Here is an 18,210-nt window from a genome sequence, read left to right as displayed (position 1 = left end):
TTTAAACAGCCAAATATTAGCAACTGGAAGTAAAGCATTTAGCAATAGAAAATAATCAATCAATAAAAGAATATCTAATTCTCTAAATACTAAAACCAGTCCTTTCATTAAAAAAAAAAAGAGAGAGAGACCATTATCCAAAATGGAGCCCATGGGAGAAGAGGTTGCCACAGCCACAAGGTGAAGAAAAGGCCGCCACCACTGTGAAGGGAACGTGCCAGATGAGTTCCCACTTACAGCTGTCTATAGGTGCTGAAGGCAGCTCTACAGATAACTTAGATACTGATTCAGGACCTACCTTGGTCCCATATTTTAAACACCCTAACTGTGGTTAAATATTTGCTATATATATTTAAAACAAAAATAAACACAACTATTTCTCAATCTCCAGCTTTGATGTCCTATAACATACATGTGTCAGTTGCTTACCCTGGATCATAACAGGACTTGGATTCTGATCACCCCTTCTTAGCACACACTAGCCCCGTGACGACCTGAGAGGACGGTGCCGTGGGCTTGCCTCTGTGAGTCCACATCAGCCCTCGCTCTCAAACCCCATGCAGTCATCACTGCAGCTCCTCTCTAACAAGCAATCACTCGTGAAAACAGACGTAAACCAGCAATTCCCCTGAAACCCAGCACTCTCTACCCACTGAGTAGTGTGGACATAAACCAGCAATTCCCCTGAAACCCAGCACTCTCTACCCACTGAGTAGTGAGGTAAGACTCTACTGTACGTGTGAAGCTTAGGAAGAGAAGCCTCACTAAGAACTGCTCATGCACATTTCAGAGTTAACCAAAGGCAAGGAGAGATAGAAGGATAATGCAAAGCCGAGACATTTCCCAATGATCCTGTAGATCTATACTTCAGCTAGAATGGGGGGCGGGAAGGTCTTGTCTTCCTGATATCACCAATATCTGAGTAGGCATCTGACACACAGTAGGACTTTATTTGATAAACAACAACTAAACAAGGGTCCAAACCCAACAAAGTGTAATGATACACATTATGAAAATATCACAATGAAACCCATTTCTTATATACTGAACAAAACATTTTAGCAAGATTAGTAGGAAAAGAAATGAGGCTACATACACAACACTGAACTTCAAGAAAGAAATCAGTTATTCAATTACTTTTTTTGAAAAATGTAAAGACTAGTTATGACCCAATATAAATAAAAACCCGAATGACTTCAAAATGAGATATCTGTAGTGTAAGTCCAAGGACTCCTGTACTGGCTACTTTTATGTCAACTTGACACCAGCTGGAGTCACTAGGGAGAAGGAGCCTCAGTAGAGGACATGCCTCCATAAAATCCAGCTGTGAGGTATTTTTTTTAATTAGCGATCCATCAGGGAGGACCCTGACCATTGTGGGTGGTGTCCCGCCGAGGCTAGGAATCTTGGGCTCTATAAGAAGGCAGACTGAAGCAAACTATAAGGAGCAAGCCAGTAAGCAGCACCCTTCCATGGCCTCTGCATCAGCTTCTGCCTCCAGGTTCCTGTCCTGAGTTCCTACCCTGATTCCCCTCAGTGATGGACTATGAACAGGAAGTGTGAGCCAAATAAACCCTTTCCTCCCCAACTTGCTTTTGGTCATGGTGTGTGGTCCAGCAAGAGTAAACCTACTGTGTGTACCTCCCTCTGCTGCATTGCAGAAAGGAATTTATGAGGCCTCACTCACACACGGTGACCTGTACATTATACACTAATGCCTGACAGCCAGAGTTCCAGGAGCAAATTTAAAACACAATAGCTACACATAAGGTACTAACTAAATTTATTAATTTCTCAGTTAAGCATTACCTTCAATACCTAGATAGACTAAGGGTCATTATGTATCTCCATTAAGCAAATCATAGGCACATGTGTGACTTGAACTTGACATAATCAAAGGCCAGTTCATCCAAAATACTACTCAAAATTTTAAGAGATCACATAAGCATATAAGGGATCATCTTAAAATCACACTCCCTTTAGAGCACCAGTTTTCTAAGGGAGTAACAACCACAGCCTAATACGCCACCCTGGGGAAACTGCTGAAGTCCTAGTAATCACTATCCAGGAGAACTAGTTAGTAGACTGATATGACTGAGGTAAGCAAGTGTTACACAAATGCAACCAGAAATGCAATGGTTGACAAAATTATCTCAAAAGGAAATAAAGACGTGTATTGTTCTTCTTTAAGAAGGATATAAAATGCCTTTAGACACAAGATGCTCTGTCGGATCCTGCATGTCCCAGTGTTTTTAATGTTAAAAAAGACATCAAATGTATCACATGATAAACACATGTAACCATTAAAATAGCTACACATCTCAGAAGAGAACTGTATCATACAGAATGACCATCCAATGACATAAGTCTTATGCCCATCTCCTGCTACCATGAAAAGAGAAGTCATACAAATGGCTTCCCAGAGCTGGAATGAGATATCGCAGAAGAGGTTAATGACATAGTCTGAAACTTAAAGTAACTTTCAAAGTCATTGCTCATAAGGTTTATTTCCGAAAGTCCTCAGTAAAATCAAGGGCCACTTTGTCTACAAAACATTTGAGCAATATCTTACCATGAGTTACTGTCAAGGCTGTGTTACGGTACCAAATTCATGAGCAAGAGTGTATTTTCTTGTTTTTAACATGTCCTGAAATGTAAACTATTAGATATGCAATGAACAGTCGTCTATACCTGGCCACACAGGGAAGAGATCTGTTCCAACAGCAGCGTGGAATCCTGCCTCCTGCAGTACCCAGTCACCTCTCTGTGCTGAGGAGTTAAAGAATGAGACCAGCAGCCAGGAAACAGCTTGACTTGGGTAAAACACTGTGACTATTACACGCTACCACAATTCACTGAAAATCATTCATTAAGCTTAAGTGTAAGAATTACCAATTATTCTTTCCATTACGTACTATTTCCTTAATTATTAGTTCCGAGTACCTACTACAAAGTGTAAAAACATGGAGTGAGTGAAAAAAGGGTCTCTGCCTTAGGAAATGTAAGGGTGCTATGCTAATGGTCCATTTGAAACCAGTAAGCTAGCTGTCCCCTGATCTATACACGTCACCCACGCCCCAAGAAGACTGAGTATTTCAGATATATGCAGTGGCATTTATAGTTACTTAAAATTACAGAAAGACGTATCATCCAAATAATGTTCATAAATCCATCATACTGATGGCAGAAGAAGTGTCTGAGCAAGTCAGAACTATGTTCTCTGCTTTCCCCACGTATTCCTAACGTTCTCCTCGGATGCTCATAAGCACAAAGGGGTCAAACAGGAGAAAGACCTCTGCCTATTCTAGAAGCTTAAGTTAGCACATGAAGCATGGGGTAGGAGTTGGGAACAGACCTTAGAATATTTCTTAAAACTATAACCAGGAAAAAATATACTGAATTATCTAAGATATTAGAGCATGCCCCAACATCTAAATGTAAAGCGAAATCACAGGAACAGCTTTGTATGTGCTTTTTCTGCCCCTGCTTGGTATAAGTGAGTTTTTGCAAGTGAGACCTTTTAGAAACCCAACTCTGAAATTGAGAGAAAAGTGTGGCCAAGAGTCACACCCATACACTCCACAATCTGTCTTTAGCAGAACAGGATCAAGAAGAGAAGTCACAGAGAGGCATCTTGGATTCCAGAAAAGAGAAAGTGACTCTTACATGACATTTGGAACTAAATAAAGCAGTAATGGAGAAAACACAAAACCAATGTGGGTGTATCCAGAGAGCGCTGGGCAGGACAGATCCGGTTCATGCCACTGTGTACAGACTCGGCTGTGCTCAGCTGCTCCACATCACAGCCCGCATCGAGGAAGCAAGCCTCACTCAGTTCAACAGCCTGCCCGCAGCAAGCGATCGACAATAAAAGAAGGGCTGGCTGCATGGCTGCCTTGAGGGAAAGATTCCTGACAGGGAATATGGAGAAAGCGGGACTCCCTTCCCCTGAAACCCCATGGTAGGAATTTCCACTAGGGCATGTGCATTAAACAATACAACAAAGTGAAAAGCAGTGTTAACCTAACACACATTTACCTGCTGGTACCAAACCATTCTATCTGACCCACAGGATGTAAAATAAGATGAACACGTCAAGGAAAGGATACAACTCAAATTCGATGTCCGACACGTAGCAGGAGGGAAGGTCTGATAATTTTATCATCTGCACAAATTCTAAAGCAGGACCATAATAATGGAAAACCTAAAAAAGAAGTTCAAATTGTTTACTACTTTCAATCCTGCAAATGACATGAAAGCAAACAAATTATTGGTTATTAGTTGAAAATTTAAAAGCCGCACAGGAAGCATGAACACATCCAAAGAGAAATCAGTTTTAGTTTTCAGAAAACAAAAGCAATCCCCCACTTCCTCACCCGTTACTTTTCCCCCACACTCCTATGAATGCTTATATGGGAGCATGTAGTGCTCTGAATAAGATGCCCCCCCCCCCCCTAGTCTGGGCATTTGAAGGTTGGTTCCTAGCTGTTGGCTCTTTGGGAAGCCTTAGGGGACTAGGGCTGGGGTAGCTTGTTAGATGAAGGGGGGTACTTTCTTCACTTCATGCTTGCAGTTCAGCATGTGTGCCGCCAGCTTGCTGGCCCTGATACCATGCCTTTGTTTACCACCATGGATCTAGCGCCCTAGAACTGTGAGGCCAAATAAACTCTCTACCTTGCTCATGCTGTTTCACCACAGCAATAGAAAAGTTACTGATACAGGGTAGGAATATTTATTACAATCAATTTTACTTTAACTCATTGAAAAGGTTAGACTTGAATATTCTCAATAGAAGCAAAAAAAAAAACAATTTCAACAATAAATTATTGTACTTGAATTTTACACTGACGTCACTAAATCTTCTCAGAGTAAGGTTTAGAAAGAACTGGGAATCCCTGTGAAAGAGGGGCATGGCAAGCTGCTCACAGTAAACAACACTGGAAATGACATCAGAGCAGGAATGGCGCCCTTTTCTCTACTGCCCCTTCATCAGAATGTATTAACCATCATTTGACATCCTGTGTCTTTACAACCTCTGTATTTGACATGCTCTTAAATTGGGCATTTTAAGATGGATTTCAAAAGCACACCCAAGGACCTCTTCTCCTGGCTTTCAATACTTAAAAACAAAAACAACAGCAAAAATAAAAAAAAAATCTGAGATAAACTCTTTTAATTATTATATCTTACAATTGCTTACATTTGAAGAACAAATCTTTAGAAGCTATAAGAGAACTGATATGCCTAATACCACAAACTAAGCCTATTCCAAGCTCTGAATCAGATGCTAATCTCTAATCTCACTTAATTTTCATGATAACTTTGTAACAAGGTGTTGCTCTCATTTCCTCAGTGAGTTGTCAGTCTAACCAGGGCTGTACCCGATACATATCAGGTAAAGAATCAGGTTTCACACCCAGGCCTATCTCGCCATCTAGCTTTCCACTGATCTGAGAAGGGTCACACGGTAACCTCCAACTCAAGACTGATCCAGGCTTACGCGGACTTTCAGAGTATTACCTCATTAAAAAGAATACTCTGCAGCAAATCATCATACATATTGGTAAGCACAAATCATCATACATATTGGTAACAGCAAGTAAGATTCAAGAGTATTTCCTGGAACAAAAACGAAACAAATGGATGGTAGCAAAAATAATTAAATGTATATACATTACCTTAGGTAAAATATTCTTATCCTTAGATGATGCTATCTTTTTGGCAAGAAAGCAGGTATTTAAATTATATGCACTAACATTTGTAGGTGTAACTCCTTTTAGACAAAATTCAGGAAAACTAACTTCAAATCCAAACTGAAAAGAAACCAAGAGAATTCAATTATAGGTGTTATGAGTAAAGATTAATATACTTTATTAGAACCAAAATATTGAGAAAAGACTGACCTTACTATAAATAGATATACAAATGAGATTTTTTTTTTTGATACCTCGGCTCAACGGGTAGTTCTTCCTGTTAGGTGCACATTGCACTATTAACTTAAACACCAGTTTTTCATAAAAAGCTTTCTGCGATCCTTTGTTAGTCAGCAACAGTATACTAACTCATTTCAAGCAACCTCGCTTGTACATTCAGTGCCTGCTTCCTGCCAGTCCGTAAGGTGTGGTCAGACAGAGGAGCAGCCAGTGTTCTTCACGACTAGACATTAGCACAGGGCCTCCCACAGTTAGCCTTCAGGGAACGTGGGTGATGAGCAATGTGGTTACTACAGAAGTAGCAGCAATACAACGGTGACCCGTAAAGATGTGACAATTCCAACAATTCCTGTGTCATATTGTTCAGTCATATTTTAAGTCAAATAAGTCCTATGAGCTATTAGTCTCATCACTGGCTTAGAGAACGACACAGCTCCGGGGTCAAGACGTCACACAAAACCGAAACCGAGTCAGGATTTCAATTCAGGCATTGCAGCTCTAATCACTACAATGGCTGCCGGCTGAAAGCTACAAATGACTCCAAGTCTGAAACACATACTGTGGTCTGAGGGATGTGTAGTTTCATACTAAAGGAGTAAAAGAACCCCGTAAGAACTCTGGCATGATCTGCCCACATGTAAGCGCATGACTTCAGAAAATGAAAACAAAGGCAAACCTCCAAATCATATTGTCAATTCTTCCACTATGGCTCAATGCTAATTAATTATCCAATCAATTAATTAATCAGCATGGAGCCATAGTGAAAGATTAATTGATTCATTCATTCTATTAACACCATTTGCAGAGACAGTTTACCTAAAGACTGAATCTTCGTAAAGCCTGGACAAATCTAGACAGACTTAGTTTGAGTGAGCTGGTGTGTATATGACCAAGTACTGTTTCTGGTAGATAAGCCAGGCAGCAAAACCAAGTGTCTTGGGTAAGCCACATGGCTAATGTCCAGTACTGTTCTCGAAATGCCACACCATACAACAGACATACCTAAACTATAGCACAGTGACTACTGGAATCACAACTAACAAGAATCTAATCAACAAGTCACAGTCTTCTGTAGCAATATGCAGCCCAGGGGCCACAGCTCTGAGCAGATGAACCGTTTGTATCATTGTAGAGAACTCCACTTGGTGTCCGTGGAGAACATCTTCCTGAGAGGAACGCTGGCATTGGCTTCAGCTGTACCATAAGCAAAGTCCGAAGACCTTCTTCATGGTACATGGTGAAGCGAGGAAACCAGTTGGTTACCTTTCGTTCCCGCATCTGAAGCTCTCCCCTCCACAGTTCCCTCGGGTCAATGGCATTTCTGAACTCCTCTAAAGGCACAACATTAGCTGAAAGGTATTCTGCAATTTTCTGACAATTTCTGTTCAAAAAGAAACAAGGATTTGATGGTTAATGGTTTTAAATGGCTACATTTTAACTTCAGCCTAGGAGAGGTAACTGCAATTCTCTATTAATATAAATTATCCATTAAGGCAGTCTCTGGGGAAGGGCTGCTACACTCACACATACTCAGAGTAGTCACCTCTACTATATAGAGACCTTCCGGTTACTGCTGGCTTAACTGTGTCAGATGCACGCACAGACTCAATGCCAGTCCCTCAGCTTCAGAAAACTGCCACCCTGAATGTCCTTCAAGGCTCTTCCTTAGCAGTCCCGCTCCGTCTGTACTGTGCAGGGGCTCTCCAGCATCCACTGCTATGCCTGGTTTAGTCAGCGTTCTTTACATGCTTCATTTGTTAAATCAAAAGCGAAATCGTGAGGTCCATAAGACCTGTTTGGGAACTGAGTCTGGATTCAAAAGCAGAATGCACAACTGGCCTCTACTTATGTGTTATGAACATAACTCTGTGTGCCTGGGCATGTGCCCACAGAAAGCAAGAGGGCCCAGTGGAGCCGCTGTCCTAGTGCACACAGGTACTACAGCCCGGAAGTGCACGGTGCACTTGGAGAAACGGTGCTCAGCAGTGACTGTGCAGCACTGACAGGAGCTATCGCCACCTGAAACATCTCAGAAATGCAGGGAGGAAAATCTCGTTCCTGACAAACATACAGGTCTCGAATGCGGTAGCACAGAGGGCTTTACCTCATCACATTGAGACTTTCAAAGGCTCAATCTACCGAAAACCTGGTGGCGGAACAGTGACAAGTGACAAAGGAACTCACGTCTCACTGTGACTTCCTGCTACGGTAACTTTTGCTGAATGCCATTCCTTCAGATGTTTCAAGGCCCCCACAATGGGCAAACACTCTTTTAGTTTAGGAGGATCTTTGTCAGAAGGCAACAGTATTACATCTATCATTGCTCTACCTAGAAAAAAAAGAAATACCATAATGTTTAAAACATGCTGGACCTAAAGCAGGTTCTAACGGCGCTCCAAACAACGGACTCTTGGGCTTAGTTAGGAAATAAAGGACTATTTTAAAACTGTACACATCTTCAGGAGTTCAAAAATCATAATACTCCATCACTTGAGGTCATGCCATACTGTCTGGAAAGAGCGAGCACGTGCAATGAACTACACCGTAATTCTCGCCAACTCTCTAGCAGTAGATAACTACATGTACTGCTCTGGACGTCACCAATGCTGCTGCACTCAACAGGGGGTAAAACTGCGCAACCTCATTATATCCTTCTACATTGAATTTTGTCATCCCAAAGAGAATGAATGACTATAAAACTGCGACGCTCAAATAAATCATTTCTCTTAAAGCATTCAGTACAACCAATTATATCAGCATCCTTAGAGTCTGAAAAAGAAGGCTTACTTCACACCAGTTTAAATGGCATGAAATTACACATTTATTGAAAGACCAGAAAATAAAATGAAATGAACACCAAATAAAAAACTGATAACCAAAGGCATTTAATTAGAAAAGATTGCAACTGTATAAAATTTTAGCACCTATTGCTAAACTGACACATTTCACTGAAAGAAATCTGATGGGCTGAAGGGTAGCTTAGCATGGACAAGGTTTGGGGTCAATCCTTGGGTGAAAGAAAGTTACAAAAATGTTTATTGCTGAATATACTGTTATTGTCTTTTTAATTTTTTATGTGTCTGAGTGTTTACATATGTGAATGTGCATTTCTGATACATGTGGAAGCCAAAATAGGGCACTGGTGTTCTTGGAACTGGAGCTGTCATATGAGTGACAAGAACTGAACCCAGGTCTTCTGCCAGAGCAACCAAGGCCCTTAACCACTGAGCCGTCTCAGCAACCACTGTACTTTCTATCCAGGACTGTAAATACCAGCTCCTTGAGGGAAAGAATTTTATCTGTGTAACCCCTTAGCACTATCTAGCTTTACACAGCACTGTACATTCAGTTCCCAGAACTCTGCACGACACGCAATACAGACACCAAACAAACATACGGTCAATAAATGCTGTTCAATAGGGAAAACGTTCATTTAAAAGAAACTGCAAACGTATTTGTGAATAACAAACTGTACCAAGTTTGCCAACAACTCTTTGAATAATACAAAGAAAAGCTACTGAGACCAAAAACAGAAGGATTTAAAGATAATATCATATAGTGTTTTATAAAATATGCTTCCCATTTTGGGAACACAAAGTGGTTTCTATTTTAAAACTGCTGAGCAAAGAGCTCCATCCTACCGCAGGACATCCCGTTAGCTGATGTGTGTGCTGTCTGCACCATAGAAGAATGTTATCCCAACAGTCTAAGTTAAAGAAGCAACTGGTCCTGGAATTTACAGAACCGGTGTTCTATAGAATATGCTGAAGTCATCACTCACTCATAAAGTGTAAAAAAAACAAATCATCTAAAACAGTTATCACAGTACCAGGAGCAGGAAGCTTGTCTGATAACTGGTGCAAGTTTTCCGCTGCTTCTTCATATAGGCTACAATAAAAGAATACAGTTAGAGGAAAATGCCCTATGCAAATATGCATATGTATCATATAATAATAGGCAATAACAGTCTGTGTGCACCACAGTCACACATGCTAGACACATCATCTTATTTGACTCAGCTGACAAGCCCATGTACCATGAAGATTAGTATTTCTCCTTTAAATAAATGTCCTAAAGTTATGTAGCTATTATGTGTGAAAGCCATATTTCAACCTGCAAGTACAAGCTCTTACTCACACCCAAAACCAAACAGAACCAACAGTAATAATGGAACAAAGCCCACAAGTTATAGTTTATGTATTCAATATGAATCATAGACCAAACACCTTTCTAATCTTCCAAGCAAACCAGCAGTAGGTTTTAATAATAAAGGGCACTGCTTTTTCTCTGGATTAGTTAAGTCTTCAATGAGAACATGACATTTTGTTCAGATTCCTAAAAACCTATAAATTTTATTCAGATAGTGAAATTCTGCTCTCAAAATAAGTTCTTATACAGGGTAAAGGTATGTAAATCCTTCCTCATAAGGTGAGACTGTCTAAAATAAAAGCTCAAAGCATTTGTGCTAACTACAGTGTCCAGGCTCCCTCTTGTGGAAATAAGGTGACTCCCGCATCATTTTTTCAGTGATAAAACATGAATCGATAAGATCCTTTCAAGGCTTAGTGAAGGCATCTTGGAAAGTGCCCAAAGGAACTTCCACACTTGGTGAGTGAGGAAACAAAGGACTAGACTAGCTAACGCCCCAGCTTTGCCTCACACAACCCAACAGTACCTTCCTAATGCCCACTATTCTATATGCTTCCCGCATTAACCAACACGATGTGAAACCAGTAAGAAGGAATTCTTAAAGCCTATACAGGTAGCTCACATGAATACTAAAACAAAACAAAACCATTTCCCATCATACAACAAACACTAAAAGGAACTTAACAATGAGCCAGAAATGGAATGTCTGAGGAAGAAAAGGGTTATCACAATCTTAGTGCATAGAGCGTTCTCAGATTTTAACAAGACGCCATAGGCTTACAAGTGAAGTCAACTGACATTCCTCAGAAGCCCTAGAGATTACAAGAAGCATCAGAAATGTTGAAGAGGCATATATAAACTGGGGGGGATCCCACACTTCAGTCTCAGAGACTCCAAAACAAAATGTGCTTTGATTCGAGTGTCATCTGTTAGCATTCAATAACTCCCCTAGGCAGCTAACACAAGGTTCAGCAGCACTTAGCTCCAGGAAAATGATAAGCAAACAGCATTCTAGCAGTTTGGTAACCCAAATGTTTTCAGGTAGCAATTAGATGAGAGGTCTAACCTGCCCAGTGTCTTCCTTAATACTGCCCCAAACTGAAGTATTAAACATTGCGGTTGATTAAAATCCCCCTACTATAGTTAATTATAATTGATAGAATATCCAATATTTTCCCTTCTGTCTCAGAAACAGAGTACTGTTAGATGTCTGCAGGGCAGTATAGGCACATAAGCATACTCAGCCAAGGATAAGGATTCTCTGCTATTACTGTCATCTTCTTCAAAACACTCAACAGCACTCTGACATTCTTCTATATTTGCTTGAAGGACATCTTCAATTTTATCTTTTTCGGCATCAAAATGTATCTCTTGCCAATCAGAGCTACAAAACTAACAGAAGACAGCATTAGGTGATGGAGTCACGTCACCATTTAAAGCACAGACATTTCCCATAGTTATCACAGAGCCAGCAAATCAAAAGGTGGCATAGAGCAGAGTACATTCGTGACATTCTTTACACAGGGACGGGGTCGCTAACAGCTGTTACCTGGTAAAGTCTGCACATTGCTTGCACTGCAAAGAACCACTTCCTGGAATGAGGTGTGCCACCCACCGAACAAGCTTGAAAACAAATCACACTTATTAGAAGAAAGGCAGAAAATAAAAAAGCAGTCACTGTAACAAATTACTGCTTAGAGAACTGTATAATTCTGAAACATAGTCTACAGTTTTCTAAGTTATAAATCCCTCGCAAAAAAAACCCAACCTGCTTAAAGGAAAAATTACACGTTTGTATTAATTCAAACTCAATATTTTTAATCATTATTTAAAATCTACTATAAAGATGTTTTAAGAAAATATAACTATTGAATTATGCCTAGGTGACCAATACCAGTAGGCTACTAATTAAAACCAATTAATTCCCTTTCCAAAGACCACGTAGGCATGGCTCAACCAGCTCACAAGCAAACGCTCTACATGGAAAATGCAATACCATAAAATAAACTAGAGAGTGGAGACAGAAAGACACAGAGAGAGAATGAACTCAAAGGTCACCCTGAAGTGCATCTCAAAGGAGCCAAAAGAAACTGAGAGCAATGGGGAAGGAAAAGGGAACCATGAGTTAATTTGTGGGACCAAGATAAGGTCCTGAGCGTCAACTGAAACCTTTCTTCCAGAGAGCTCAGCAGAGTTTCCTTCCTGGGAACCACTGAGCATCAGTCGTTTCGGGAAATGGACACTCCACTCACTCCACTTGCCTTCTTGTTAGGTCTTTCTTCACTCCTTCCTGACAACATGCAAGAGGTACTGACCTTCCAAAAAAAGGCAATTCCTCAAAACAATCCCCATTCAGGGACTCCAAACCATTCCGCTCACTACTGAAAACAGCAAACTTACTTCTCAAAGCGGTACTTCCCTGGGGAGTCCCAGCTTCTTGTGATCAATGACTCAATCCCTTTCTTCCCTCTTTTCATGACCCCCTGATATTGCTGCTCACCTGTGACGGTGTCTTCCTCATCAGCTTTGCCACGCCCGTCAAAGGTATTTTAGTGGACTAATATTCCACTGAAATTATCCTGTCACTAATAACTGACTTTTAAGAAATGATTACTGCTCAGCTTGTTGATATTTAAGCTCTCGGTGTAAGTCAGAGAAGGATCAAAGGTGAATGCAGGGACTGTCTGACTACTTCCCCTCACATCAACTGGATCTGAGGCACTAATTCTGGCTCCTCCTCTACAGCCTCTTAAAAACAGCAATGGGGTGCTTTGAACACTAGGACTATTGAGATTTTTTGGGTTTGTTTTGTGTCTTCTCACCATGAATAAACAATTGCCTCTTTCTTACGGCTTCCATCTATACACAGATGGTTTTATAACAACATCTCCAACACTACCCTCCTGCAGTTTGAGATACAGGCATATTGTCCAATCTTTATATCTTCAATATCTCATTAGGTAACTATCCATGTGTCCTAAACAAGCCATCATACCTCCTTCTTAGTAATGCCACCAAAGACGTTTCCTTCTCAGTAATGCCACCAGTCAGACTTCTTTTTTTTTAATGCATTTATTTTTTAATTGGATATTTTTTATTTACATTTCAAGTGTTATCCCCTTTCCTGGTTTCCCCTCTATCCCATCCCCCCTCCCCTGCCTCTATGAGGCCATTCCCCCACCCACCCAGCCCTTCCCACCTCCCCACCCTGACATTCCCTTACACTGGGGCATTGAGCCTTGGCAGACCAAGGGCTTCTCCTCCCATTGATGCCCAACAAGGCCATCCTCTGCTGAGAGGCTCTGTCAAAGCATTATCAACACACTGACCTGAGAACTGGGTCCCCAACAGAGGAGGTGGAGAAAGGCTTGTAGGAGCTGAAGGGGTTTGCAACCCCTTAAGATCAACATTAGCAACCAACCAGAGCTCCCAGACACCAGTGAGATGTCTAAAGTCAGTTATGATTCCTTTCTCCTGAACTAAGCCAAGTCAGCATTAAGGCAGGCATTCTCCCTCTAACTCCCTGCAGAGCCACTTCTCCACTGCCTACGTGCTCTCTGAGCCCTCTGCACCCCCGTTCTTCAGCTGATCTGCAATGATCCCAATAGCAGTAACTTTCTATAACGTGCCTAATGTGTCTGGAACAACTGGGGTACTTCAGAGCAGATCTGCAGGTTGTGAAGACAGCTCACAGATAAAGTGTATGCCATGCAGTAAGTAGTGAGGACTCCAGCTCACATTGCCAGAGCCCACATAAAAGCCAGGCGGATATGGCAGACATCTACAATCTCAGCACTTGGGAGGCAGGGAAGGGGGATTCCCTAGGACGTGCACACGGGATAACAAGCACAGACACATGAATACCCCACACCCACCTAAAAGAAAAGCAATGAAGATGAGGAAGAGGAGGAGGACGTGGTAGAGGAGGAAGAAAAACAGGAAGAACAGCATCTGATCATCTTCCCTGCATCAAAACCTTTAATGGCTGTTGACTACAATTAGGAAAAATAACTTGACATAATTTATAAAGATGTCTGTTTACTATACCAACCTAGCTTTTTAGTACACAAACCAGTACCAAAAAATAAAAATAAAAAGTGTACCATGTAGTGACTGATCATACTACTTTCACAGTTTGCTAACTAATCACTGAACGTCTTACTATTCAATCTATTCAATTTTACACAAAGAAAGCAAAATATCTAATCTTTGTTTCCTCCTCGTCTTCTGATAAAAACTCACTGTAGTATCTCCCACCCACCCACCCACAAGGGGTAACTAAAAAAAAGAAAGTACTTGCTGAGAAAGATGAAGAACAGCAAGGAAACAAAATTATCGGTGCTGAAAGTGCTACTCAAATCTAAGTCAATGTTTTAGGTTCGTGACTGTGACAAACATGTTAAAACAGAGAAGCATGTCTATCCCAGGGAAAATGATGCAGAACACATGCATATTAAAGAAAATACACCGGAAGCTGATACAACTAGAGTATAAGTCGCCAAAGCAGAGAAGATGTTAAGTCTGTGATGGTGGAGCAAAACATGATGCCCCACTACTGTCAATAGTCTTAACAAAGAAGCCGATACCTCAACTGTAGTGTGTATCATGTTTTAATGTACAGAACACACAGTGAATATTACCTCTATTACTTCTTTCACTGCCTTAAATATTTAAAGATGGATCAGTGTCTGATATTTTTTGAAATTGCATTGTGTGTGGTGTGTGTGCGCACACCTGTGTGTGACAGCTCTGTGTGGAGATCAGAAGACAATTTGCAGGCATTGCTTTTCTCCTTCAATATGGGTCCTGGGGAATGAACTCGGGTCACCAGCCATGACAGCCAGCAACCCTACCCATGAGCCGTTAAAAACCAACAAGAGTTTTTAATTAGCTTTAATACGAATATTACAAGTCAAGACACAACTCTAATGTCTGACTGATTATTGTATTGGGATGGACTTCCAATGCCTTCAGTACACAGTCACCTTCTGCATTTCTGTGCAAAAGAGGTGTCTTATAAGAAACCCTGTCCATATAAGCAGAGTGAATACTTTCATGAGAACCCAGTCTAGCATGTTCCCAAGAGCTCTGTTACACATACATTTAACGCATGAATGAGGGAAAATCTTGGCTGTAGTAACAGTAGTACTGTCTAAATTTTAACAACTTCAGAAAATAGTAAGAGTACCACTAGAGCTTGGACAACAGGCTAGTGCAGCGCCTGCATACTGGAAATCAGTCCTCAGTGACAGAGCCGCCCTGAGAGACTGCAGGTCCTGTCCTAAGGAAGGGAGCAGAACAGCACAGAATCGTGTGAGCAGCAGCTCTCAAAATGAGGACATTTTTCCTGAATCTATACACATTTCCATCAGCCTGTAGGATCTGAGCTGTCTCCATACTCCTATTTTCTGGGCCTTTAAAGGATATGATCAATGGAGAAGTAAAAGAGAAGAAAATTACCAAAGCAAATAGATATATTTGTAAAATACCAATAAAGATGTCTTGCCAAAAAAAGTCAGATAACTTCAAAAGGTCAAAGCAGATGAGAACTGAGAGGGAAAGCAATATAGATTAAAAAAAAAAAAAAAAAAATAGATAGAGAATAAAATAAAAATGAAGCAATAAAGATATCTTTAGCAAGCACAAAGTTGTTTTTGCTTTAAGAGAATCAGTAAAAATGGACAAGAAATAAACATGTGGTAGAGAAGTCAGAGTGGGAATTAACAATGTGTCTTTACTCAAGACAAGAATCTCTCCACAAGCAGGGCAGTGGTAGTGGCATATGCCTTTAATCCCAGCACTAAGGAAACAAGCAGGTGGATCTCTGTGAGTTCAAGGCCAGCCTGGTCTGCAGAGAGCAAAGGTGTCAGGACTCTCAAGTTGAGAGTCTAGAACAACTTTTATGACAACTTACAACATTTGAATAACAGGAAGGAAGAGTAATATAGTTGAGAATTTCATTAAGATACCCCCATATATCTGTGCCTTATTCAAAGTCAACAAGTAGCAGCCTTATTTATAATAGCCAGAAGCTGGAAAGAACCCAGATGTCCTTCAACAGAGGAATGGATACAGAAATTGTGGTACATTTATACAATGAAGTACTACTCAGCTATTAAAAACAATGACTTCATGAAATTTCTAGGCAAATGGATGGAACTAGAGAATATCATCCTGAGTGAGGTAACCCAGTCACAAAAGAACATACATGGTATGCACTCACTGATAAGCAGATACTAGCCCCAGAAAGCTCTGAATACCCAAGAAACAATTCACAGACTTTATGAAGCTCAAAATGAAGGAAGGCCAGAATGGGGATGCCTCAGTCCTTTTTAGAAGGGAGAACAAAACACTCACAGGAGGGAATATAAGGAAAGTCAAATAGAGGAACAGGTTATTATTGGAGAAAAGGACATTCAGAGACTGCCTCACCGGGGGATCCACCTCATACGCAGCCACCAAACCCAAGCACTGTTGCTGATGCCAAGAAGTACTTATTGGCAAGAACCAGATAAAGATGCCTCCTCAGGGGTTATGCCAGAGTCATACAGATAAAGCTGAGCATGCTTGCAGCTAACCATTGGACTGAACATGGGGACCCCAATGAAGGTGCTAAAGAGGTTGCAACCTCATGGGAAGAACATCATTATCAACCAACCAAACCCTCCACAACTCCCATGGACTAAAGCACCAACCATTGAGCATATATTGAGAGACCTATGGCTCCAGCTGCATATGTAGCTGAAGACAGCAGCGTCTGGTATCAGTGTGAGAAGAGGCCTTTGGTCCAGCGAGGCATGCTCTCCCAATGTAGGGGAATGCCAAGGCAATGGGGTGGAGAGGGTGATTAGGAGTGAGTGCACCTTCCTGAAGACAAGTGGAGGGGGAGAGGGGATGAGAGCAGGGTGGGAGAAGGGGAAAACATTTCTAATGTAAATACAGAAACTAATAACATTTTTTAAAAGGGAAAAAATGACTAAATGCATTATTAAAACCTAATTGTCACTATAAAAAAGCCAACAAGTAATTCTTATATTCCTAGGGTATCAAACTAACTGATTTCCAATAAAATGCCTTGCCAGACTTGGAGGGTGGGGTGGATTTCATTGTACTTACCAGGGAATGTACTATCATCTGGGTGGATTGAATCGTTAATGCTTCTCTTCAAGAGGTGATAAATATTGGTTGCACTCAAGTCTATAAAAATAAGGACCAAATTCAGTCATCTAATTCAGTGGGCTCAAGAGTTAACATGATCAAGGCCTGTTTCAATTTCACCATCAGTAGCTCTGAAGACCAGCAAGTTGTATACCAAATACAAGTTGGTCACGTCTATTCAAGCGCTGATACAGCAGAGAAAACAGTCAAGTCTCCTAAGAAATCAAAATTTCCTTCCAAAAGAAGTGTATACGAACTATATACACTCTTTCTCAAAATGCCTGCTTAATCAAAACAAACGAAAAATGTGATATGAGACTAGTCAAGTACATCAAAAAGCGGTGCAATCAAAAGCAGCTAAAATCTTTTAAAATTGTTTTTTTTTTCCTACGAGTGGTATGTTTCCTTCATAGAACGTAAACTCAGATCTGCAAGCAAAACCGATCCTTTCGTGTTTTCTTCAAGGTGGAAACCAAAGGTACTTTCTACAAGCGTACCTTTTCAGAAAGCAAAAATTCGATTACTAAGCCACCGGGAGACTCAACCTGGTAAATATTCAGTTCACCGAGTACTTGGGGCACTGGCATCCGATACCCACAATTTCATATCATTTCGATTGACATGATACTACTGTTCAGTTCTTATAAAAACTACTTCTGAGAGTTGCTCGTTCCCGGGACCATTCGACTTATGCTCCTCCCTCCAGGACTTCATCAGAAACTCAAACCCTTCCCCTGCCCGCCGGTCTTTTCCCGCCTCTTCTCAGCCCAGAGCTTACGAGGCTGTTTCTCGGTGCTCTCCAAGGATGACGCCTCGGTCCCGGGCTCGATCTCCCCACCGGCCAGGGATCGAAACCTTCCTTCCCTCCAGGTGACCAGCAGCAAGTACCGATCCATCTTTTCCGCGCTCAGGCTCAGTTTTCCGTCTCAAAAGAGCCGCGCGCCACGCGCACTTCCTGTTTCCTGCCGCT

At 41.1% G+C, this 18,210-nt stretch overlaps 1 protein-coding gene across 4 annotated transcripts in view; it reads right to left on the bottom strand.

The window, feature by feature from the left end:
* The window catches only part of MTBP (MDM2 binding protein), a gene marked incomplete at its 5' end in the record, with an annotated part of 69,883 nt that extends 51,747 nt beyond the window's left edge, over positions 1-18,136 (bottom strand). For all 4 annotated transcript variants that reach the window (XM_080909357.1, XM_080909358.1, XM_080909359.1 and 1 more), the window contains 10 exons: positions 2,692-2,764; positions 4,110-4,204; positions 5,679-5,813; positions 7,197-7,314; positions 8,118-8,262; positions 9,763-9,821; positions 11,323-11,474; positions 11,632-11,705; positions 17,199-17,279; positions 18,019-18,136. In XM_080909357.1, the coding sequence (XP_080765483.1) occupies positions 2,692-2,764; positions 4,110-4,204; positions 5,679-5,813; positions 7,197-7,314; positions 8,118-8,262; positions 9,763-9,821; positions 11,323-11,474; positions 11,632-11,705; positions 17,199-17,279; positions 18,019-18,136 (1,050 nt within the window). The remainder of the gene's footprint in view (positions 1-2,691; positions 2,765-4,109; positions 4,205-5,678; positions 5,814-7,196; positions 7,315-8,117; positions 8,263-9,762; positions 9,822-11,322; positions 11,475-11,631; positions 11,706-17,198; positions 17,280-18,018) is intronic.
* Positions 18,137-18,210: the final 74 nt, after the last annotated feature.

This window comes from Micromys minutus, assembly GCF_963924665.1.
Source record: "Micromys minutus genome assembly, chromosome: 33".
Taxonomy (NCBI): Eukaryota; Metazoa; Chordata; class Mammalia; order Rodentia; family Muridae; genus Micromys; species Micromys minutus.
This window is presented reverse-complemented; position numbering and strand designations above follow the sequence as displayed.